We start from the raw sequence: 26678 nt of genomic DNA, 5'->3' as shown, positions 1-26678 counted from the left end.
TTGGTTAAAGGCACAATATGTAACTTTTTTGCTTTAAAATTATCAAAAATCACTATATCTATGTTATATATTTTTTTTAGTTGTGTACTTACATTATCCCGACTGTTTCCAACAACTTTCAAACCAGGAGAAATTTTAATTAAATTTTTAGACACGGCACGTTTCTTTATTTCCGTTTTGTCGCAGTCAATGGCGTCATATCCGCGTTGTCCCTGGTTTCCGCCTATGGTTTCCGCTCGTACTGCCATGGCAACCAGAGCTATGAACCAGAGCCCTCTGATTAACCAAAGCGGCAGACGCAGACAACTGTGGAGTTCGCAATGTCTATCTGCACGCTGTTGTTGTTTCGTTCAAACATTACGGACCATGGCAAGCAGACTTTGGATAAAAAAGGAGAACTAAAACGAGAATCAATATCAGCGCGGTGTTTTCGAGATGCCGAGAGCTCCCATAGACAGTATATAAACGAGAGCTCCACGTCCGAGACTTCGACCGCTCCTACATGTACTTTATTAAACAGGTGAGCACATTTACATAAAACTAATCAATGTTATATAGTTCAACAATGATAAAATGTTAAAATACGATCTGTATGTTATTCTAATGTTGATCTAGCTTACTGCTAGTCTCATACAAACAAACTAACACATACATTTCAACACATTTAAATGCAGTTTAGTGTGCTAGTGTAGGCTAATGTTAGACCAATGAAACAGCGCTGCGTTACCTCACAAGTTTAATTTGTCTAATAAACTGACCTGTGAGTAGTGATTCTGCGTGTAGTTCGGTAGAATGAAATGTCCATATTCCTTTTATATCCGCGGGACTCGCGTCGCGTGTGGAGCTGATAGCTGTCTCTTAGCAATCCCGAACTGCTTCATATCACAGTCATGATAAAAGCATCTGTATTCAGTCATCCATAAACATTATTAGATCGGTCGGCTTGACGTTGACGACAAGATCCATAATTCTTAGCAAATGTTGCGTCATCAAACTACGCCTTTGTTATTGTAAAGAGGTTAGCGACCCCTAGTGGAGAAAAATTCCATACTGTGGCTTTAAGGCAACATAAGTTACATAATACAGATATTACTACAGTGATATTTAACCAAAGACTCGTGGTTTTGGGGTTGTTTGATCTGTTGAAATACCTTGATGCTTTTATACTTTTAAATTTCCTTTTAATGTTCGATGGTTGAAGGGTGAGTAGATTTATATCATCTCATTGTGACACTTTTTTAACGTATTGCGTTCATAGAGCGAGCGTTTCACTGATTGTTTACAGCTTGACGGAAGTTACACACATAATTCGCGCACAGCGTCATGGGGTGCAGGAATAAGGCGGATAGCGCGGTTTCATTCCGCTTTCATTTCGTTTGTCGTGTCTCATATTATGTAACAGAAATAGGCAACTCTTATCAGTTGAGCAGTGTATTAGTGGCTCCTCTAACAAAATTTAGTCACACCAGCAGGAAAAAATGTCAAAAAACACAACCATTTAGTCGCAGTCTGGAGCCCTGACTTGTTATTTGTCTGTTTGTGCGGCAGGTGCTCGCATCGAAGAGTTCCTGTATGAAAAGCTTGACCGGAAGATTCCACCGCGAGCCACTAATGGAGAAATATTAGGCCAGTTCATGCTGGAGGCAGCGAAGGAGTTCGGACCAGGAACCCCGTATGGTAAGAATCCAAACTCAGAAATGTTCACCAATCATGTGTCTTCACAATTTGCATTCATGCATCCCTTTTTTTCCAATGCATATTAATTAGCAAATGTTGCATCTTCACAAACCTGCAGTTTTGGCTGCCAAGAGTAAATGCTTGATTTATTTTGTCTGTACGAGTAGAATAAGCTGAACACGGCTGGATTGAGGACAAATCCATTGATTTGGCTCTCAAACGTTGCTCTTAATTTAATTCAGTGACATTTGTAATTCTAACGCTGCTTTTGTAGATGTCATTTGTAAACACAATAGGTTAGTTAGCGGTGCGCTCTTTAAGTGGTGGAATAATTAAACCGCACAGAAAGTTTTTCAGTGATTGAATTGATTTCCTAGTCTCTGATGGGTTTTCCCTGCAGGCTGTGTGGAAACAGCCCAACCAATACATCTCGATGCATTTTCTTTCTCCATGCATGTTCCCCATCGCAGTGATCAATAGTGTCAGAGGTCACAGCAGTGTCTGATGTCATTTCCTGGCCAGCATTCTCCCACAGAGATTTTCCTTTTATAACTTTCCGTAGATATGAAGATGCGCCAAGGGTCATGTGTGCAATCAAAAAAACATTAATAATTGGGTGCAAAATTCATCTGTCACTATGAACAAAAACAGGGGAAAAGAAAATATATATCCAACTTTATATAAAGGGTCATATGTACGTCCAACTTTATTTGCATTCATGCATCATACTTGCGTAGAGCAATACAGGTGAAACTCGAAAAATTTGAATATCGTGCAAAAGTTCATTTATTTCAGTAATTCAACTTAAAAGGTGAAACTAATATATAGAAAATTACATGCAAAGTGAGATATTTCAAGCCTTTATTTGTTATGATTATGGCTTACATCTTATGAAAATTTGGGGTTTGCATAAGCTGTAAGCCATAGGCTAATCATCAAAACTATAACAAATAAAGGCTTGAAATATCTCACTTTGCATGAAATGAGTCTATATAATATATTCGTTTCACCTTTTAAGTTGAATTACTGAAATAAATGAACTTTTGCACGATATTCTAATTCTTCGAGTTTCACCTGTATATATACTAGGCCTATATAGCAAATCTCAGCTGGTTGATTGCTTGTATCATTGTAAAATATGACTATATTATATATCGCACAACTCTAATCTACTAAATCCGGCTATAAGGCATGAAGACGTTAAGATATTATAAACACTAACATAATGATTTTAGCTTGTATTGTCAAAAAGTGTCAAAAATAAATTTGACTTGACTACATTAAATATGGATTAGTGTATATATAATATTAGTCAATAGCTATTAATAAGTGAATAAATATGAATTCCAGTGTTGAAGTTTTTTTTGTTTTCTATACTACCATGATAAATGGTTTTATTGCTGTGTTTGGTTCCCACTTCTAATATCTAATAGATCCATGCAGTGGAGAGGGAACTGGGCGTTCTGGTTTTTCTCTTCTCAAACTAAAGTGCACTTAGTGGTTTTAAATGGCTCATTAACGTCCCGTGACTGACCACATGCTGTAGGATGGGCTGTAGTGTGAGGGGAAACACACGGCTGATCTCTGTAAGTACGGGACTAATGCACGGCCCATCTAAAGTAGAAAACCTTGAAGTGTCTATTTGTAAAATTAATGGAGTCTTTTTTTCCTGTTATCTTTTGACTGCATTTGCAGTAGGCCATTAATTAGGTTTGCTTATGTCAAGAAAGCACGCTATAATTTCCACATACAGTACATTTAAATGCTTTTGTTTACAATTTTCTAATTTTAATGCAGTTTTTAACTAATTTAATGAAACAATTTGAGAATGTTTCAGTATTTGGTGTGTGTCTCCTTCACTTTAATGACAGCCGCAATGAACACAACCTGATGATCATATTCTCCAGCAGGATTTGAGATGATCCACAGAGCATTAAGAACATCTGACCTAGTCACATGATCAATGAATACTCATTGAATTACATTTGATTAGTTTCATGGAAGCTTTATTTTTAGGTCAAACAAGATTAGATCAGCCGATTCAATTTCGCAGTTGAAACCAGTGTGTGCTGCAGATGTAAAGAGCCGTTCATCATTCATTATTGATTCAGTGGGCCGAACAGCTGCTCGGACTAATGTGTGTTTGTTCCCTCTCTCAACCAGCTGTGACGATTCGTCTCCATTTTGGATCCACATCGAATCTCCATTGATTGCTATTTGCAGAACTCAAAAATTGCACAAAACCTCTTATGGATCTAAAATTAGGATCTGTAAATTCCTAATATTAATAACAAATGGCAAACAGTGGGATATATACACCATGAACAAGCTCAATTAATAATTTTTTTGCTCACTTCTGACATGGATCAGAATTTGTTGCACGTGTGTAAGCTCAAAAATCTGCACGATATCCGTATTTTTACGCATCCAATCTGAGCCACTTCCAAATTTGGTTTTAAATCAGATACATATCCGATATTTGGACATCCGACCATGTCTAAACGCGCATGTCCTATTCCCCTTTGAATTCAACGCCATCACAAGGCGAGGGTGACACGTTGGCCCACAAAGATAGCTTTCTAATGTTGTGTTATTTTATTTCAGAATTCTAGATCTAACGAGCTGAAGATAAAATAAACGAAAATTACCGTTATTTTCCTGTACGGATCCGTTCGGTCAGATTTTGCGCTGCAAAACATCAATGACAGCTGTTATCTTATCCATGCTGGCAAACAATCAAGGCCACCCGACATGAATTATAGCCTATTAATAATTCTCTACTTGGGCTGCTTGATAATGAAGAAAAGTGCGATATGCAATAACTCATTAAATCATGCAATATGCGATACGATAATGCTTAAAGTGTGTAAAATAAACTTAAATTATCTTTAAAATATCTTTAAAATCATATAACTTACATACATGTTTCACATTCTTTTTGTGACAAGAAAACATCCCTAAACTTCTGAAAGTGAACATCACTGTAGCATAAGAAGTGTTATTTTAACATCAGTGTAATCCTCGGGGTTTAGGGGTTCAGGTTATCCTACATTAGGGTTATTTAACAACAGAAACTGAAAAATCAAACGCAAAAATAAAACACTGATGAGTGTTTTAAATGAGACGCGCTGGAAGTCTTTTAAAACAGCTGGGTGACAGCCGATTGGACGCCGAAGAGCCGCCCTGATGATGATAGACAGCTGACACGGCCTATCACAGGAGCCTGAGAGCAAATAGACGGCGTACAAGAGAGGGAGGGAAAAACAAAAACAAAAGCACAACAACAAACACGTATAGAACGTAACAGTAACACTTTACAATAAGGTTCATTAGTTAACATTAGTTAACTACATTAGTTAGCATGCACTATTAATGAACTGCACATTTATTAATCTTGTTAGCATTAGTTAATGCACAGTGAACTAACATGAACAAACAATGATCAGATGTATTTTTACTAACTAACATTATCAAAGATTCACAAATACAGCTACAAATGTATTGCTCATGGGGTAACACTTTATTTGACAGTGTCCTTGTTACATATGTTATATGTACTTACCATAGTAATAACAGTAAATTAAGCATAATTACATGCAACTAACCCTCAACCAAACCCTAATCCTACCCTATAGTAAGTACATGTAGTTGCTTAATATTACTCAATACTTAAACATATAATTACACTGTAACAATGACACCTTAAAATAAAGTGTAACCGCTCATGGTTAGGTCATGTTAGTTAATACACTAACTAATGCACCTTATTGTAAAGTGTTACCAAATGAATTAATGCTCTTTAAACACTGGGAAATGTTTTTATTCTATATCTGCCCACACTTTGACTCATGTGTGTGTGTGTGTGTGTAGGAAGCACGCTGATCAAGGTGGGCGACTGCCAGAGGAGACTGGGCGGCGCTCAGAGAGACTTTCTGCAGACCTCATCCATCAGTTTCCTCACACCCCTGCGCAACTTCCTGGAGGGAGACTGGAGGACCATTTCTGTGAGTTTGACTATATGATTGTATCTCTGTTAATCAGCACGATTCTGATGCATTGAGAAATGCTCTTGGCTTTACAGAAAGAGCGGCGGCTCCTGGAGAATCGGCGCTTGGATCTCGATGCCTGTAAAGCTCGACTCAAGAAGGCCAGAGCAGCGGAGGCCAAAGCGGCTGTAAGACTCATTTACCCCGTTCTCTCCTCATTTACCCTCTCTTTTCTCTAGGAATGGGAATCATAGGGGATTCAGCATTTCTGATTCTGTTTCACGCAATCAGATTGTATTATTGAAACTGAACTGAATGAGCAATTAACTGAATTGAGCTGAATAATAATGGGCATCCCAGGGGTAGAAACAGAAAAGCAAATGGAAAATAATTAGTGTAGCTGCTGTTCATAACATTTCAAGCGAATATAATCATGCACATTTCATCAGATATAACTGGAGTACAAGGTTATGAGATATATTATGTGAATGTTTGCCTTGAGAGATGCATCTTTAATCTAGATTTAAACCGGGAGAGTCTGAGCCCTGAACATCATCAGGAAGGCTATTCCAGAGTTTAGGAGCCTAATGTGAATACGCTCTCCCTCCTTTAGTGGACTTTAGGACTACCAGAAGCCCAGAGTTCATTTTAAGGTGATAGAAGATCATTTAGGGCTTAATTGATACTCAACTTAATAGGTAACCAGTGTAGAGATTATATAATTGGTGTTATATGTTCATATGATCATGATTTCATGACCTGGTAAAGCACTCGCAGCTGCAATTTGGACTAATTGTAGCTTGTTTATTGAGGATGCTGGACAACCAGCTAGGAATGCATTACAGTAATCTAGTCTAGAGGTTACAAATGCATAAACTATCTTTTCTGCATCAGAAACAGATCGCATGTTCTGGAGTTTAGCACTGTTTCTGAGGTGGAAGAAAGCCGTTTTTGTAACATATGAAATATGATTTTCGAAAGACAAGTTGCTGTCTAATATAACACCCAGGTCTTTAAAGGGATGGTTCGGAGTAAAATCAACCTAGGGTCCTTTGCACCATGACCTCGAGCCAAACACCCCCCCAGAAGCCTTTTTTCCCTTGGTCGAACATTATTAAAGTTAGAGCTTATTTAGAGATATCAGCCGGATGGCTTAGTGCAGTCGCTAATGGATCCAAGGATCTATCTCGTAAATTACCCCACTAATAATGCCCAGAATGTTAGTGCATTCCTGGAACTGGGCGTCGTTACACTACATCATTATGCATCGCTTTCTGCCAGGACTTTTACGGGCTTTTCCCAAATCACGGAAGTGACCTCGACGTCCGGGTTAGCGGTAGCATGAGCCGTCAGGCAAGTGTTATTTAAATGAACTCCTGATGTACTTACAAACTTTCCAATGCCTCGTTTTATGAGTACAGAACCTATTTGTACTACTATAGAAGTTTGGTGTCATTCTGGGTATTATTAGTGAGGTAATTTATGAGATACAACCTTGGATCCATTAGCGCCTGCACTAGCAACTTTAATAATGTTCAGCCAAGGGAAAAAAGGCTTCTGGGGGGGGGTGTTTGGCTCGAGGTCATGGTGCAAAGGACCCTAGGTTGATTTTACTCTGAACCATCCCTTTAACTGTAGAGGATGAAGTAACTGTACATCCTTCTAGATGCAAACTGTATTCGAAGAGATTCTGTGTACAGGTTTTTAGTCCAATAAACAATATCTCAATCTTATCCGAATTTAATAGACAGAAAATACTGGTCATCCAATATTTCAATATCTTTAACACACTTGTCGTGATGAAATATAGCTGAGTATCATTGTAGGCCGCTGTCGGTAGCCTAAAAGAGGCCTAGAAATATGGTTTCGTTCCACCAAATGGGGCACTACCTACTTTTTTTATATTTAACATCAGAAATATATAGAGATTCCTTAGGAAAAAGTTCTCCACACACAACCTTGCAGTTTTTGAGAAAAATGATGCTAAAGGTGCCCATTTTGAAAAAAAGGGAAAACAGGGAATTTTGCACTTTCAAACCTGTTTATCATATAAACCCAAATATGCCGAATTACCACTTGAAGTACAAAATAAACCAGTTTGAAATGTGTGATATACCTGAAGTTGTAAACATGTAAACATGATAAGATTATCAAGAAAACTTCTACTGTAGCATTAACATCCCAATTACTTCTCATTATGTTGTTCCAATTCAAAGGTAATATTTGAGGTAAAATCTGAATAACAAATAGAATTAAGCCAAAATATAATAACAGAGCTGCCAACTCTCACGCATTCACCGTGAGACTCACGCAATTGACACTTTTCACATCCATTTTCTCACGCACAGAAAAATCGCGAAGCAAAGAGGACATGGAGACCGACAGACTAGACAGAGCAGGTTAGTTATGATATGAAAAAAATCTCAGCTCTCAGATTCTGTCAATTTTATACGAAATTCAAACAATAAATACCGTTTTGGCGTTTGTATTTGTGACGCGACAGATCCCTATAGCGGCACGTGACCCGATCATCTCTAGCTAATAGTAGGCTAAATAAACACGAATGAACAATGGTGAAAGAAACAGTACAGCTTACCGAAATGTAGCCTATATTCTTCATACATAATATCGATCGATCAATCAAACAAACAAAGGGGTCAACAAAACAGCTGGAGAACAATTATGTCACATAACATTTAGCCTACCTCAGGAAAGCCATTTAATGACCATAATATAGGCACGTTAGTTGGCTAGAAAAAGAGCTATAGAGAGTATTTTGCTAAATATGTGCACTATATTACATATTTATTATATTTGTACTTATATCATTAAATAAAGTTGTTATTATAATAAAAAACGCATTATATTTAATGTGAGTTATTTTTAACCTTAAATAATACTACCAGCTGATAGGGCTGTCTGTATGTAGCCTATGCATTTTTTTTTCTTGAGAAAAATGAACGCCTATCTTGTGTACCTAATATTTATCCAAATGAGTCAATATTAAATCAAATCGCAAGAATTGAATTGAAATCGTGAAATTTGTTTCAAGAAATTTGTTTAAAAAAAAACGTAGCTTACCAGAAATTGTACCATATAGCCTAAACATTGTAACATGTCACAAAACCTAATAAAATTCAGTTTAGTTACTAAAATGTTTTGACAATCACAATACACTTATTGTGATGCAAGTTTTTTTTTGCAACCCCCCCCTAATCTCCCCAAATCTCACTCCAAGTTAAACTCAAAAGTATATAAAAAAAAAAACACTTTTAAAAATAACATTTAATGGTGAATTGTTAATTTGCATACACGAGCAGTAACTGCACTACATGTACATATTCACAGGAATGATTATTGTAAACAAGATTTAATTTTGATTTATTTATTTACCTACCCATCTCTCTCTCTCTCACACACACACACACACACACACACACACACACACACACACACACACACACACACACTAACCCGACCCCTAAACCTACCCATCTCTCTCTCTCTCACACACACACACACACTAACCCGACCCCTAAACCTACCCATCTCTCTCTCTCTCACACACACACACACACACTAACCCGACCCCTAAACCTACCCATCTCTCTCACTCACACACACACACACTAACCCGACCCCTAAACCTACCCATCTCTCTCTCACACACTCACACACACACACACACACACACACACACACACACACACACACACACACACACACACACTAACCCGACCCCTAAACCTACCCATCTCTCTCTCTCACACACACACACACACACACACACACACACACACACACACACACACACACACACACACACACTAACCCGACCCCTAAACCTACCCATCTCTCTCTCTCACACACACACACACACACTAACCCGACCCCTAAACCTACCCATCTCTCTCTCTCTCACACACACACACACACACTAACCCGACCCCTAAACCTACCCATCTCTCTCACTCACACACACACACACTAACCCGACCCCTAAACCTACCCATCTCTCTCTCACACACTCACACACACACACACACACACACACACACACACACACACACTAACCCGACCCCTAAACCTACCCATCTCTCTCTCTCACACACACACACACACACACTAACCCGACCCCTAAACCTACCCATCTCTCTCTCTCTCTCTCTCTCTCTCTCTCTCTCTCTCACACACACACACACACACACACACACACACACACACACACACACACTCTAACCCGACCCCTAAACCTACCCATCACACACATACACACAAGTCAAGCGTTTTTTTGTCTATAAAACACCGATAGCAGGCCGGGTGAAACCCGTAGTTGTTGGGACATCAGAGACCGGTTTGAGGGCAACATATTTATTAGCAATAGCTAACGTTAGCTCCGTAGTGTCCGACGTTTTGAGCCATTCCTACGCACAATGCTTGATTTTTTTCCCATCGGACTTCAGTAAAGGGCTGCGGACCTTTCCCACCATCTTTTCCGACATGAAGAATACACTTTACGGGTGTTAATCGAGCTTGATCGCCGCTATCAGATGAAGATGCGCTGCTTACGTCCTCCTCCATGTTTACATGTGCGTAGTGATATTGGCTTGATTTCGGCTCTGACCTACTTACATTTTCGATGCTGATTGGTTGAAAATCTAGCTCAACAGTTTTATGTCTCAATACGCAGTCAATATAGTGCGCCAATAAATTACACTTTTCTCATTAACTGCAGGATAATGCGTGGAGAACTTTTTGCTTGGATACCTTTTATTAACGTTGAACATATTGAGCAAAAGAAAAAGTAGTGCCCCGTTTGTCGGAACGAAACTGAACGATACAGCTCACGTACAGCGGCCTATTGGCATAACAGTGTTTTCTAATAATATTAATGACACTATTATCAGCTTCAGCTGCTCTACAGTGGAATTTTAATTTGAAGTTTGCATCATTAATTCTGTTTTTTTCCCCCTGCTTATTACTGAGGATGAATTGAAACAATTTCTATTGTATAAAGCACTATAAAAATAAAGGTGACGTTTGAGGAAGAAATAACAGATAATGATTTTCAAAACGAGCCTTATTGCATTTACTGACCTCAAGTTTTGTCGAATGATGAACAGTCATGGCAAATCAGAAATAAACAGTATAATTCTTGAGGAAAAACATGCTCCACATCTGTAAAAACAAAACAAAAGTGTCATGTCCCTCACAGTACGCTGCATTTACAGGTTTGGTAGTCTGGAAAACTCGCCTCTCATATGTAATTGGTTCTTAATAAGTACCGGTTCTCGATTCCCAACCCTCTCATTCCCCTTTCTTATTGTCATGCTTTGATAGCATCACTTCTTCCTCGTGTTTGTTGTGAATATTGAGCGATTTCTCCCCTGTTGACACTATGAGCACTAACCGCGTGTCTCTGCTTTAACCTTCACAGTGTGAGGGAGAAGTGAGTATCGCAGTCAATTTCCTCATTATGCTTTTCTGCCTTTTTAACATTTTTGAGTGACAGCAACAAAGACTTTGTTTTGTTCCTTCATTTTTCATGCATTCCACTTGCCAGGATTTACATAAGACCTACTTTTAAATGATATGATGTAATTACATGAATCAGAGTAAACATTAAAAATCCAGGTTACACTTTATTTTAAGGTGTCATTGTTACAGTGTAATTATATATTTGAGTAATATTAAGTGACTACATGTACTTACTATAGGGTTAGGGTAGGATTAGGGTTTGGTTGAGGGTTAGTTGCATGTAATTATGCATAATTTATTGTTATTACTGTGTCAAGTGTTACCAAAATCCAAATTTCCAAAATGCAACAACATAGCTTAATTTTTTGCAATAATTGCAGCGATTATGTGATCATTTATTCCATCATATCATAACAATAAATACCCACTATAATTGTTTTGTTTTGGATTTATTAATGCATCATCATTTATAGATAATGCACACCAAAAAAATGCATTATTTCAGTTCACGTATTTCTTTATTTTGCTTTTCCGCAAGATCAAAGATCAGATGCTTCTACTATCACTATCATACTTTTTAAAGATCAGCTAAATATCATCTAGATTTGAACAAGCTTACGCACAATATTCTGATCTTTGAATCTATCTGTTGTTCTGATGCATGGCATTTAAAAGCTTCCCACAATGACCAGCAGTTTTCTTCCCATAGTTCAATGGTGCCAGTCAGTCTCTTTCCTAAAATATTTGCAGCATTATTTGTTGATTGCGTTTTGGCATGAGGAGTGCATCAAAGTGTGTTCCTGTCTGTTTCAGGCTGCTCCAGACTTTCAAGAGACCAGACCGCGTAATTATGTGCTGTCTGCCAGTGCATCTGCGGTGAGAACATCTTCACTGTCTGAGACGCCCTCCTCCACACACACATATACTCTGTTACATATCCAGTGTCAATATTCATGAGACACAGCCTGTCATTCAATATCCTGACATTCTGTTGTCAAAAGTGCTGATTCTGTGCATCATGAGTTTGTGATTATTTTACCATGACACAAATCTACATGCTTCACCCTGGTGTACAGCACAGTAAATGAGCAACCTCATACTCACCACTATAAGCAAACCAATCACATATTCTTCTGCACTCTTATTGAACAGTTTTATTACACGTTTATAGTTTGGTCAGCATTCTGAATTATATTATCTGCATTTTTCTCTCTCCTCTGATCAGCTCTGGAATGAGGAGCTTGATAAAGTAAGCGTGACATCATCACATATATATTGATGTTTATATATATTCTGTCAAAATGTTTTGTTACTGTCTTCTGGTTTGGTTGTCGTTAATTCGTCACTTTGTACACACAAGTGAATTAAGTTAGTTGAATTTCAATTTGACTGAATCTCGTGATGATTCAGTCGTTGGGTCATATTTCAAAATAAGAAATTAAATATTATGCATCGAATATTTAGTATAAAGTAAACATTTTACACAAAGTTTAAATAGTGAAGAATGTTAAAATGTTTTGTGTTGTGAGATTATTTTCATAACTATGCCAAAAAAACATTTTGTGATTCAGTAATGAAAATCATTAAACAGAATATATATACTGTATATATTTTTTTTGTTGTTGCTGTTTTTAACTAAATTCAGAGGAAATTGAGATTCTTAATCATAAAAATAATGTCGCAAATACACAAATCATGTAAAATAAATCAAAATATATTTATTTCCTTGTTTTTGTTTCCATTTGACTTAAATATGAACTTGAGATTCAATTTATGTTTTCATCAGATCAGCGTTTAGATGCAAATGTTGCTTATGTAATGTCTCCTTCTCTCTCTGATCAGGCGGATCATGAACTGCGTGTTGCTCAGACAGAGTTTGACAGACAGGCTGAGGTCACCAGACTGCTCCTGGAGGGCATCAGCAGCACACACGTAAGTCGTGTTTACACACTGCATGCTGCATTAACACACAGTACACACACATAGTGCTGGGAATAGAAAATTGAGTCTGGAAACGGATACTTGTTATAGAATTAAAAGTTTAATTCCGCTTATCGATTCCTTTGTGCGCATTTTAATGTGATTTTAAACTATTCAAGTGCAAGAAGATGTGAAATAGAACTCAATTCGGCACTCATGCACTGTTTTCTCTCCGCGCACATCTGAAGCACTCACCGAAAGGGCCTCTCATATAGTGCATAAATACTGAATTGAGTTCTCTTTCACCTGTTTTTTTTAGCTTAAACTGCCAAATTCAAAATTATGTCAAAATATCTTTGTAAATACAGTCGGGTTTGTCTTAAAGGGGACATATCATGCCAAATGCACTTTTTTAGCCCTTAAATGCATTTTGTTGTATATTTGGAGTGTTTAGAAGTACAGAAAATATGAAATTATTCTCTTCAGGTGCTTCGTTGATATCTTTATATTCTGTTTTGGTCATATTTTTCAACCTGTTCCGATTTTTCTGTTATCTATGACGTTTTTTGAACTATTACGTCACAGTATTTGCAGCGGAACTGCCAAATAAGGACATTGACTTCCGGCCCAACACTTCGAGCAATCCGCCATTTTTATTTCTCGCTGCAATTTTGTAGTCCAAGCTAAAGGATGCAGAAGTTACGAGAGGGTAAGTTAAAATGTTCGGTTGTTGGATGTAGTAACCCACACGCTTCATTACACCGTTTAATGTAGATGAACTGCCGCGCTTGTGACAGGCCGCATGTTTAACTGAAAGAACGAGCAGAGAGAGAGACCCGATCGCGCGCGCGCTCACTCTCTCTCTTCAGAGCCAGGCGAAAGTGTAAACAAGACTTCACCGTCTCCAAACTAGACGCTGTCTTGCACATATTAATCAAAATAAATCGACACGGTGGTAAAAGGTCGGAAGACCAAAGTTTCATGTGTAAATACAGTAACACACCATTGCGATACATCCATATGAAGACGTTGTTCTACAGGTTCGTCGTCTTCATTTTCATCTCGCTCCGGCTCCGACTCTGGCTCGAACATGTAAGGCTGGCTGGACAAGTCTTCCGTTGTTGACATTTTGTTAATAACGTGTGAATAAAAAGTTTCTGTGCCGCTAGATAATCGTATCTCTGCTATCAGACTACAAAAATGGCAGAACGGGGTGGAGTTGAACCGAGTGTGGGCGGGGTATGAAGTGTCTCATTTGTATTTAAAGAGACCGCACCAAAACGAGTTGCTCTCAGACGCACATCAGAAAAGGGGTAGAAAAGGGGCTTGTGGAGCTATAATAATGAGGAATTCAGACCCAAGCATTGCAGTTCCGCTTTATATAGACTACAAATGTATGATTTATATGTAAAAAGGAACAATTTAAAAGCATGATATGTCTCCTTTAAACAGTTGAGAAAGGAAAAAGTGAGTGTAACAGTATATTGAGTCTGTGCATTCTGTCTGAAAGTGACAGCATCCTTTCAAATGTTAATCAACTTTTGTAACTGTAATAAGTCTATGTATTATTTATAAATTGAAGAATATGCTGTGTTATTTTACAGTTGATTTCATTTGATTTCAATTTCTGTACCTGAATACTAGACCAACCTGACTCTTTAATTGTCTTTAATCATTTTTAAAATCTATATTAGTTAGTTTTTTGCTGTGGTATTTTTGTTAAAAACCATAGACAAAAGTTCCTCATGTAAGTGCTCTTATTCAGCTGCAACAAAATGTTTTGTGCAAAAAGTGAATAAAATAAAACATGCTTAATTTTTGGGAATCGAAACTGGAAATCAATAAGAATCAGAATCACTAAGATTCAAACGATATCCAACCCTACACACACCTGATCAGAAGTGTTTGTTTGAACAGTTTAACGTTAAACAAGACACTTTAAACGGATAGCCCTCATTGCCAGGATTGGCTTAAAGGCTTTCTTAATAACCTCTCAAAATATGCACTCTTTGAAACTCAAAACATCACGCAGTAATGGCTATAATAATCATATTTCAAAAGACTCTGACAACAAGCTTAAATATCTATTATCCTTATGCAAACAAATGAAGTGCAGTCTGTGTTTGCACAGTTTAATGAGGTCTTTTGTGTCTGCACAGGTGAATCATCTGCGCTGCCTGTGTGAGTTTGTGGAAGCGCAGACGGTGTATTACAACCAGTGCCACAAATACATGCAGGAGCTGCACAGAGAGCTGGGCAGGTGAGCAAATCTAATACTTAATGATGTTTAGCATGCACAAAATCAAAAACGGTCATTGAAACTCAACAGTCCTAAAAATATAACATTAAATGGTAACACTACAATTAGGTCTCATTAGCTAACATGAGCAATATATTTCTTACTTGTTAATAGAAATACAATTGTTCGTTGTTTATTTATGTTAGTTCACTGTGCGTTAACTAATGTCAACAGAGACCGCTTTTAATTTAAAAACGTTAGTAAATGTTAAAATGAACATGATCTGAAATGAATACATGTAGATAAAATAATAATAATAATAATAAAAGTAAAAAAAATAAAAAAATTATTATGTATTATATTATGTTTTTTCACGTTACCTTTCATGTAGTGTGTAAAAGAGCTGTTTGTGAAAGTAAAAGCTCTGCATAGTTTCACAGATCAAAGTGCAGATAAATAGAGTTTTTGTCTCCCAAAAAGAAAGAAGTGATTCTGAACTGAAACGAGTCGTCAGTAATTCAGTCTCACTTCCTGCATGAACGCATGTAGGTTTGTAACACGTTTGCATAATGCTCGTCTATTGGCTGCACTGTGTGCGAAGTGCTGAGGAAGATCTGGAGCTGAAATTCGGATATGGTAATGGCTGTTTGGTTTTCTGCACGCGCTGTAAGCGATCGACCAATCACAACTAACTGGACCATCTGACCAGTCAGAGCGGAGCAGGCTTGAGGAAAAGAGGGGCTGTGTTTCTCTGCACTGTGAGAAAAGAGATGATGCTGCTATGTAGATTATGAGAAAATTAAATCTTTTTTTTCTTCCTTTACCTTAGATGCATGTAAACCTACTGTAGGAGACCAAAAAAACTAAATTAGGAACCTTTAAAAGAGCAAAATATGTGCACTAATATAGTTAACAAATGGAACCTTATTGTAAAGTGCAAATATTTTGGTCACACTTCAGTTTAAGGTCCAATTCTCAGGATTAACTATGACTTTTACCTCAATAAACTCCTGATTACTGCTTATTAATAGATAGTGAGGTAGTTGTTAAGTTTAGGAATTGGGAGGATTAAGGGATGTAGAATAAGGTCATGCAGAATAAGGCATTAGTATATGTGCTTTATAAGTACTAATAAACAGCCAATATTCTAGTTATATGCATGCTAATAAGCAACTAGTTAATAGTGAGAATTGGACCCTAAACTAAAGTGTGACCAAGATTTCTTAAAAAGGAAATCTTTACAGTGGAAAATATGACTTGGTGTACCTTCATTACATGACATTATTCTAAATGATTGTTTTACTTTTCCCATCGTCTGCTCACAGTTCCAGCGGAGACATGTGAGTTTTGAGTTTGTCGTCTTATCAGTGCACACATGAGTCAGCAGAGTCCTCATAGCGTCTCCTCCGTCCATCTTCTGTGTTTCAGAGGATGCCCCGACTCACTGGAGGTGATCTCCCCCGGTGTCGGCAGCCCCACAGACCCGTCCGCCGTCCTGCCTCTACACTCTCCATCTCCAGACACAGACGCTCTTCAGATCGAAGAAGTGCAGCCGCCCGCCAGCGGCACACGCAAGGCCAAAGTCCTGTATGCCTACGATGCTGGAGATTCCAGTGAGCTCTCGCTGATGGCTGATGAGGTGAGCAGGCGTTTGCTGGAAGATGTTCAAGCTCATGATAATGTCCAAAGATAACCAAGGTTTTATGTAATCTCTTAAAAAATATCACTGCATAAACTGTATCCTCAAGTCCCGCCCCCTAAATTATTTCTCACTGAATTTCCTGCATTACAGAGATGTAATGCATTATAGGCATTATAGTTTATATTGGCTATTAATATTAATAGGTTTGGTTAATTCAGTCAAGTTAAATGCATTAAAATTGCACTTTTCACAATACATATTGTTTCAAAGCAACTTTACAGAAAATCATGATGATAATGTCTTAATATTCTAATGCATTATAGTCACATTTAGCAGATGGGTGATAATATAGTTTACATTTCGCAACGATTCAAGTTTATATCGTCCTGTGCAAGTATACTGTATGCATGCAGATAAAGATGGACATACTTATACTGTATATTCAACTTTATATAAAGAGCTGGGCGATAATATAGTTATAATATAGCAGTTGAGATTTGCTATATCTTATATATCACTTTAATAAACCTGATAAACCTGGATATATTATACATCAAACTTTATATTTAGAGCTGTGCAATAGTACAGTTTACATTTTTCAGATGAAATAAACAATCACGCATCTGAGATGTGCTATATACTGTATGTTGCTTTACGTGAGTACTGTATGTACGCAGGTAAAGTTGGATCTACTAAATGTATCACATTTTGTATATATTACTCAGTGATAATATACTTTACAGTTGGTGTTATTAATTATTAAGATATATTCTAGGGATGCACTATATATCGGCCACCATATCGGGATTGGCCGATAATGTTCCATTTGATGTTAACGTTATCGGTCCAATATTTGGCTGAGATATTAAAGCATAAATACATAAATAATGTATTATTTCCTTCAGCTGAGACTTCAGATGCACACTGATGGTTTTGTATTGCTTGAAATATGATTGGAATCACTTCAAAAAGGAAAAATACATTTACGAGCAACATGTGCAGCACAAGTCTGTCATATCGGCTACATAAAATTATCATGAGAACATCACTGTAATTGTGTTTTTGGGACATGGATTTTAATGGTGACACTTTTGTTTTTATATCCAGACTCTCAAAAATTATATAAAAATTTGGATTTAGATTTATCGGCCAATATATTGGTTATCGGCTTTTAAATATAAATTATTATCGGTTATCAGTATCGGCCAAAATGTTCATATTGGTGCATCCCTAATATATTCACAATTATTTTGCTGGTGACAAAATTAAACATTGTGAATATAATAAAAAACAGACATTTGAATATTGTTGAATATTAGAATGTTCATTAAATCCCTCAGCCCTTCTATTTAGTTAAAAGGCATTTAGACTCTAAACTGATGAAATGTTTTTCTCCATCGTCTGATTGGACGATCAGCTCATCACAGTGTACACAGTGCCTGGAATGGACTCTGATTGGCTGATCGGAGAGAGAGGAAACCAGAAGGGGAAGGTGCCTGTTACATATCTGGAGCTGTTGAGCTAAAGAGGCGAGAGACAAACACACACTCTTCCACGTCTTGACACACAGTTTCCAGCTTTAACACCCAAACTGAATCATGGACGCTTATGAGATCGACCCATGCGTGGGTTTATTTACCGAAAAGCAAACTATTGTATGTTTACATGCATGTCAGGGGGCTTTATTTCTGTTTGATTTTAATATTTAAGATGTTCACGGTGTCTCTGACAGTTTTAACATGAATATTGAGTGGAAATCAGGGCATCACAGTAAGATTATAATCCGTCCTTCTTTTTTTAATACCGAACATCAAACCCTTATGAATTATTAAATGATGTTAATACCCAAGGTATTAGTCAGCATTATAATTCATAAACATTATAATTCTTTTTAAATTTCAGACTAACACACAAATATTCACCATTACAAAACGAACAATTCATTCACAAATGCCTGAAACATTCATTACGAGCACATGCATGTATGTGCCTGTTTTCTGCACTGGAAACTGTTCTGTGGTCAGTCAGAATGTCTTTTCTGCCTTTAATATAGTGAATAATCTTTATTCAGGTTCTCCTGAAGCTGACCACTGGTCTAAGCTCCAATCTAAATGTTTATCTACACCGTCTAAGCACTAACACGTTTGCACTGAGTTAGTTTCGTATGACCTCCATAAAGCCTAACTGAAACACAGCCTTAACTGCGTCTCATAAAGACGTTCATCACTGCAAACAACGTCAAACTAAATATTCCAGCAGTGTCCGGAATATGAATGTTGATCTCCAGCCTTAAATTCTTGTTTTTCATGCATGATGGAGCTGACACTAATAGCCGCTCAGAAAATCTGCCACTGTATGTGCCACTTAAGTGTTTTTTAATCTCTTTTAATTAGACAAAATGTAAACAAATTAAGCATCTCAATTTTAAGGCCCAATTTGACATGATTTACAGAAATGTATTGTAACTATTATTGTTTTGAAAAGTGCTGTCGCCACATTCCATTGTTCTTTTAACAATTCAAACTATTCTGACTGATGTAATTATATTAATGATCATTTTGTTTATCTAACAATATAGTTTCCGAAACCCAAGTTTGCTCTGTTGATTAAAACCATACTTGATTGATTTATGAACCCACTGCACTGCACGACCAGTTTTATATGATGCCTATCAATGTATTTATTTTAAATTTATTTCAGACCTTTCTGTATTTAGAGTTTGGCTTCATAGCTTACTTCCTGTTTATTTATTTATTTATTTACATTTTTAGTGCCAAAGTGCAGCTAAACATTTTAGATATTGTGACGTTATTTAGATATTGTGTTCGGTGTGCAGTATTTATTGTATTATTCGATTTCTGATCATTTTATTATTTTATTTTTATTGCAAATCACACTTCGGTTTATGTATAATGGCCAAAACTGAATTCATAAATTCATAAGCCAAGTTTGGTTGCCCTCTGTTGGTCACTTCTTGTTTTTCCAGCTCTTTACTGTATTTAATGCGGGCTCTCCAAACCATGCGGAGAGAATCAGGCTTAATAATGTAATAAAAGTCATTTTATTGATTATATATCTTTTTCAAGGTCTTCATTGATCATTTAAACACATAAATAGCTTTTTTTAACTGAGTGCTGCATGGTGTGACTACATAAATGTCACACAATAATGCTTATATACAGATATTTAGATGACCACAGAGAGACTGTACACATAAATCTGTTTGTTAGCAATTATAGATGACGGTAGTCTTCATGTAATAAAGTCAACAAAGGCACAAGGTTTATTACCAGTGACAGGAAGGTGTTTCATTTCCGATTCTAGTAAGAAATTATATATTCAGAGTTGGTTGTCACTTCATTGCTTTAAGACCTTTGAATGTAAATACAAACTCTATCAATGATTTGCTTCTGAAACTTGAAATGCTACAGTATAATACACTTTGATACAATGAAGTCAAGGTTAAATCTGTTTACAATGCAAGACTTCAGTGTTTAAATCTCACACAACATGGGAAATCACTTCTAAATACAGGAGATTCGGTTTTCTGTGTCAAACGTTTGGACGCCGTTTTCAGATGCACTTTATTAGTGTTATTTCAGCGTTTTAATGACGTGATTATTACAATTTTCCACATTTGAGAATAATAGTATAGAATGAGAAGTGACACGTTCAAACGACTTCTCCGTGCTGTAAAACTAATTTCTTCTCCGCTGTTACACTACCGTTCAGTGAGATATGTTAAAATAAATTAATACTTTTATCCAGCAAGAATGCATCAAAACATTTATAATGTTACAAACTTTTCTATTTCAAATAAATACTGTTCTTTTGAAAGCCTGAAAAACTAAATATGAAGCAACATTGATAATAATCATAAATGTTTCTTGAGCATCAAATCATCAAATTAGAGTGATTTCTGAAGGATCATGTGACACTGAAGACTGGAGTAATGACTCAGCTTTGATCACAGGATATTAATTACATTTGAAAATATATTCACATAGAAAACAGCTATTATGAATTGTAATAATATTTCACTGTTTTTACTGTATTTTTGATCAAATAAACACAGGCTTGGTGAGCAGAACGAGACGTCTTTAAAAAACAACAAATTCTTACCAACTCCAAACTTTTGAACGGTTGATTATGTAATAAATGTTTTATCTGTCGGTAGTTTCTATACACAAAGAATTATCACCACATAAATAATCCAGGCCACAAAAACAAATATGCCGAACATCAAACTGAACATGATGAGCAGACGAGCCTTCTGGGACGTTTTCTCAGCTTCACGGATATCACCCCTGGCCAGCGCGGCACGCGTCTGCAGAGAGGTCAGAGGTCAGGATTCATGAATATGGTGTGTGTGTGTGTTTGTACTCATCCTGCAGTGTGTTTCAGGTGCTGACCTCATACGAGTACATGACCGCGACGAGGCCGCTCATGATGCAGCAGAAGATGGTCACCAGCAGAGACTCCACCAGGTAATCTTTGGGTACGGGCGGCTGCTCCTCTCCCAGCGCCGGCCCGTTCATGTACTGAAATACATCCACGAATAAACAATCACTAGACCTGAGGCTCCAGACCTAATCATTAGTCATTTGGTTGATGCTTTTTATCCAAAGTGACTCATGGTTTACTTATAACCAAGAATAACCTGAATTGGTAACACTTTACTATCAGGTTCATTAGTTAACTACCATGAACTAAGAATGAACAATTCTTCTTCAGCATTAATTAATCTTGGTTAATATTAATTTCAACATTTACTAATACGTTATTAAAAGCAAAGGTTGTATTTGTTAACATTAGTTAAGGCACTGTGAACTAACATGAACAAACAATGAACAGCTGTAACTAACATTTAACAAAGATTAATAAATACTGTAACAAATGTATTGCTCATAGTTCATGTTAGTTAATACATTAGCTAATGAACCTTATGGTAAAGTGTTACACCTGAATTTAAAGATTTTGTTCAAAGAGACAACGGTAACACTTTACAATAAGGTCCATTATTGAAATCAACATTAACTAAGATTAATAAATGCTTTAGATGGATTTTTGTTATTAGTTCATGTTAACAAATGGAACCTTACTGTTAAATGTAAATGTACTGTTAACCTACAGGTGAAACTCGAAAAATTAGAATATCGTGCAAAAGTTCATTTATTTCAGTAATTCAAAGTAATTCAAGGTGAAACTAATATATTATATAGGCTCATTACATGCAAAGTGAGATATTTCAAGCCTTTATTTGTTATAATTTTGATGATTATGGCTTACAGCTTATGCAAACCCTAAATTCAAAATCTCAGAAATGTTTTAAATGTTCATAGGCCATAATCATCAAAATTATAACAAATAAAGGCGTGAAATATCTCACTTTGCATGTAATGAGTCTATATAATATATTCGTTTCACCTTTTAAGTTATATTACTGAAATACATGAACTTTTGCACGATATTCAAATTTTTCGAGTTTCACCTGTCTTGTGGTCTTACTCATTTAGTATTATGTGAACATAAACATGTAGAGATGCACTGATTTCTCAGCTAATCCCGATAGCCGGTTATTCAGAATGATATCTGCTGATACTGAGAGCTTTGTTTTTCTTATTTTATCCCTTAAAAACCACAACTAATGCTGTAAACCCTACAGGGAACCCTCTCATTTGGTACATTACTGTAATATTAGAGGTTAAAATTAACAACAGTGCTAATATATTCAACTGCTATTTATTTTCAGATATAATAATTACACTCAAATAAAAACTATTTGTATGCAACTCAGTAGCACATAAGGCAGTTTTGATAAACATGAACGAACTTGCTTATATTCAATGCAAGCTGGTTCAAACATACATGAAATTAAATGTTCGCTCACTAAAAGTCCCATAATGCACTGTGAAAACCAAGGAGGATTGATGCTCACATGTTCCCTAAACTTATTTAGCTAAATTTAAACAGTTGCTGCATTTTGTTTCAATCTCACATGCTTTTTAACTGTATAAATGTAATAGTTTTCAAAAATGAACAGATTTATGCTGATTCGGAGTTATATGAATAAATGCATTTTGAAAATATGATTTAAATGAACTCAAATAGATGCTAATATAGTTAATGATAAACAATGCCATGTTTTTTCTTGAGTGCATTGCACATTTGCATCACAGACACTTTATTAGTTTATGCTAAAACTGTGTATTCCAAACGCATGGGAATTTTATATGCAATTTAAATACATATAAATATTAGATTTAGGGCTAAATATTTGGGTCACGCGACAAGAGCTTTTTATTAGACATCAAATGACTTTATGGCTTGGTTTAACAAACAGGGTTTAGGTTAAGCCAGGATTAGGCATTAGTTCAATTTAGACATTTAAGTAGCTTTTATAAACATCTTAGAAAAAGAAAAATATATTACTGATGTGCATCTTCAGACAAAACAATGGCAATGCAAGTTGCTTTCAGTTAAAACAACCAGAACATGCATTTTAGTCTGGGACTAGCTTAAGCCTGGTCTATGAGTTTAGTGGGGATGCACGATATATCGGCCACCATATCGGTATTCATTTTTAATGTTATCATTATCGGGCCGATGAGAAAATTTGGCCAATATATTAAAGCCAATAAATAATGTATTATTTCCTTCAGCTGAGACACTTCAGATGCGCACTGTTAGCCATGATGGTTTTAAATCACTTGAAATATGATTGGAATCACTTCAAAAAAGGAAAATATGTGACCCTGGATCACAAAACCAGTCACATGTCGCATGGGGATATTTGTGGCAATAGCCAAAAATACATTGTATGTGTCAAAAATAGATTTTTCTTTTATGCCAAAAATCATTATGATATTAAGTAAAGATCATTTTTCATGAGGATATTTTGTCCTATTTAAAAAAGACAATTATGCTATGAGGCTAACGATATAAAACATGTATTTTTGTGAGTGAATGCTGCACAATCGCGAACATAAATGAACAACTTTAAAGGAGATTTTCTCAATGTTTTGATTTTTTTTGCACCCTCAGATTCCAGATTTTCTAATAGTTGTATCTCAGCCAAATATTGTCCTATCCTAACAAACCATACATCAATGGAAAGATTATTTATCAGCTTTCCTATGATGTATAAATCTCAATTAAAAAAACTTGACCCATGTGACAGGGTCACATATAGTTAAGTCCAGTGTATATAGGCTACATAAAGTTATAATGAAAAAATTATAATTGTGTGTTTGGGACATGGTTTTTAATGGTGAGATTTGTGTTTGTAATCAGGCTCTCAAAAATATATACATAGAATAATTTGGATTAAGGTTTATCGGCCAATATATTGGTTATCGGCTTTCAAATATAAAGAATTATCGGTTATCGGTATCAGACAACATTTTCATATCGGTGCATCCCTAGAGTTTGGAGATAAAGCGTGATCTTACTATAGTGTAGGACGGGTATGTGGCGGGTGGGAGGAAGGAGGGCTGGTAGAAAGCCGGTGGATTGGCTCCCGGTTGACATGTGATGACGGGCTGGTTGGGGTAATGTGTCATTGGTGAGGGGAACATGAGGTAGGCTGTTTTCGGATCCGGCGGGGTGTATGGAGGCGGGGTCAGTGAGATGCTGGAGGTCGGACCGTCTCCTCCAGGAGGCCCCGGGACTCCCTCCATGGTCCCCCTGTCCAGTGTGTACACGGGGTGGAGTGTGTGTGTGCTGTCCGTGTCGAACGCTGGGTTCAGGGTCCGGTTGCTGTCCGTCTCGTACGCCAGATGGGCCGTTTGGTTGCTGTCGGTGTCGTACGCGGGGAGTCCCGTCTGGATGCTGTCTCCGTCGGTCACCGGGTGTCCCGTCTGGATGCTGTCCGTGTCGTTTGTAGGGCCGGCGGTGAGGATGCTGATCGAGTCGTATGCAGGAACGCTGGGAAGGATTGTGGGCTCTCGCTGTGTGGATGAATCAGGAGTTTCTTGGAGCCCAGGAGGCCTTTGATGAAGCCGTCGTGGATCATCGGGGAAGTTCGGAGGAGTGGCTGATGAACGAAAGAGGTTAAATGTGATGTTATTTTCAGATTTACTTTATATTACACCACTGTTAAAAAGTTTGGGGTCAGTACGTTCTCTTTAATGTTCTCTTCTGCTCATCAAGGCTGCATTTATTTGATCAAAAATACAGTCAAACAGTGAAATATAACTGTTTTCTATGTAATAATATAGTAAAATATAATTTATTCCTGTGATCAAAGCTGAATTTTCTACATCATTACTCTTCAGAGTCATATGATCCTTCAGAAATCATGCTGATTTGCTACTCGAAAAATATTTCATTGAAAATCTCAATTGTTAACATTATTAGTTAACATGAACTAACAATACACAATACTTCTACGGCATTTATTAATCTTAGTCAGTGATAATTTCAACATTTACTAATACATTTTTAAAATTCAAAGTTATATTTGTTAACGGTTAACATGAAAAAACAATGAACAGTAAGAATTTTACTAACTAATATTAACAGATTAATAAATGCTTATATTAAAATATTGCTCATTATTTCATGTTTGCTAATGCATTAACTGCTGTTAACAAACGAGACCTTGTTGTAAAGTAATACCCCCCATTTATTATTATTAATGTTGAAAACAGTTGTGCTGCTTCATATTTTGGATGGAATCCGTGATAAATGTTATTTTTCAGGATTCTTTGATGAATCAAAAGTTCAAAATGTTCAAAAGTTCAAAATGGAAATCTTTTGTAACATTATGATCAATTTAATGCATCATTGATGAATAAAAGTATGAATTGCTTAAAAAAAAAAAAAAGACGGACCCAAAACTTTCAACGACCGCAACGTATCAAATTCTGACTCAATGAAAGTTTGAGGAATGCACGAGAGTGCTTTGGCATTGGCTGTTTTCTTTAGACAATACACAAATCTAGTTGCTCTTGTCTTTTAGTTTAGATGCTACACACACGACCTGTAATCTTCCACCTGAGAGTTACCTGAAACGTCAGTCTCGTGGAGAAACCTTCACCTCAAAACAGCCCCTGAATTATTCAGAGCTGACACACAAGCCCCTTTAAACCCTCAGAAATGGAAATGTTTGATCAGGTGACCCGTTTCTGTTCTTCAGATGAAGAACTGTTTCACTGAGCTTGTTAGTCAGTGTGAACTCTCAAGGCTCTTCTTCTCGGCTAGTTAATAAGTTAATGCACTGTGAGCTGACATTAACAATGAACAATTGTATTTTTTATAATCTAACATTAACAAAGGTTAATAAATGCTGTAATAGCATAGTGCTCATTGTTAATGTTAACTAATGCATTAACTAAAGTTTTACCCAACATTAAGATTGTTTGTAGGTTTTCTTTAATGTTCTTTTGGTTCATAAAATGATCTCTTGATCTCTTATCAAAACTCTTGTTTTCCGTTTAGTCTGTGTGTGTTTTATAAACAGATTTACGCAACTAACTCTCTTGGACGCTCTCCAGCCTCGCAGTGTTCTGATATGACGATGAACAGAAGTTTCCAGAAGTCTGGTCTGGACTGAAAGTGTAAATGATAAAGTGTGATGATTTTACCTGTGTCCATCAGCGACGGTCAGAGCTCACCGAGAAGCAGAATAATCCTGTGGGAAATATCCAGCGGGAGTGTGTGGATGTTCAGGTGAGATGAGTGAAGTAGCTGTGTGTGTGTGTGTGTGTCTCTCTCTCTCTCTCTGAACAGTATC

General features: G+C 36.7%; 2 protein-coding genes across 5 annotated transcripts in view; one reads left to right on the top strand and one right to left on the bottom strand.

The window, feature by feature from the left end:
* sh3glb2a (SH3-domain GRB2-like endophilin B2a) overlaps window positions 1-20011 on the top strand; it is a 22631-nt gene extending 2620 nt beyond the window's left edge. The window contains exons 3-12 of one of the 4 annotated variants that reach the window (XM_084087196.1): window positions 1549-1677; window positions 5548-5681; window positions 5759-5851; window positions 11955-12017; window positions 12367-12390; window positions 12984-13073; window positions 15221-15321; window positions 16626-16640; window positions 16729-16939; window positions 18360-20011. In XM_084087196.1, coding sequence (XP_083943322.1) covers window positions 1549-1677; window positions 5548-5681; window positions 5759-5851; window positions 11955-12017; window positions 12367-12390; window positions 12984-13073; window positions 15221-15321; window positions 16626-16640; window positions 16729-16939; window positions 18360-18467 — 968 coding nt within the window. In that variant the 3' untranslated portion in view covers window positions 18468-20011. The remainder of the gene's footprint in view (window positions 1-1548; window positions 1678-5547; window positions 5682-5758; window positions 5852-11954; window positions 12018-12366; window positions 12391-12983; window positions 13074-15220; window positions 15322-16625; window positions 16641-16728; window positions 16940-18359) is intronic. The other 3 variants (XM_084087198.1, XM_084087197.1, XM_084087199.1) reach the window with 3 other exon arrangements.
* prrt1b (proline rich transmembrane protein 1B) lies at window positions 20001-26678 on the bottom strand. Its single transcript, XM_084087200.1, has 4 exons — window positions 26530-26678; window positions 24394-24977; window positions 21355-21483; window positions 20001-21269 (listed from the first exon to the last, which is right to left on the bottom strand). Exons 1-4 carry the CDS (start codon window positions 26537-26539, stop codon window positions 21123-21125), a joined length of 870 nt encoding a protein of 289 aa, XP_083943326.1. The 5' UTR covers window positions 26540-26678; the 3' UTR covers window positions 20001-21122.

The sequence above is a fragment of the Abramis brama genome, assembly GCF_963993115.1.
Source record: "Abramis brama genome assembly, chromosome: 16".
Lineage (NCBI taxonomy): Eukaryota > Metazoa > Chordata > Actinopteri > Cypriniformes > Leuciscidae > Abramis > Abramis brama.
Note: the sequence above shows the minus strand (reverse complement) of the source record. Positions and strands in the feature narration are given on the sequence as shown.

Excerpts from the sequence above, each read along its gene's own strand:
- prrt1b (XM_084087200.1), bottom strand. Across the intron at positions 21,484-24,393 it reads CATACCCGTCCTACACTATA|TACATGAACGGGCCGGCGCT; the intron begins GTAAGATCACGC and ends GATGTATTTCAG. Across the intron at positions 21,270-21,354 it reads CGGTCATGTACTCGTATGAG|ACGCGTGCCGCGCTGGCCAG; the intron begins GTCAGCACCTGA and ends ACCTCTCTGCAG.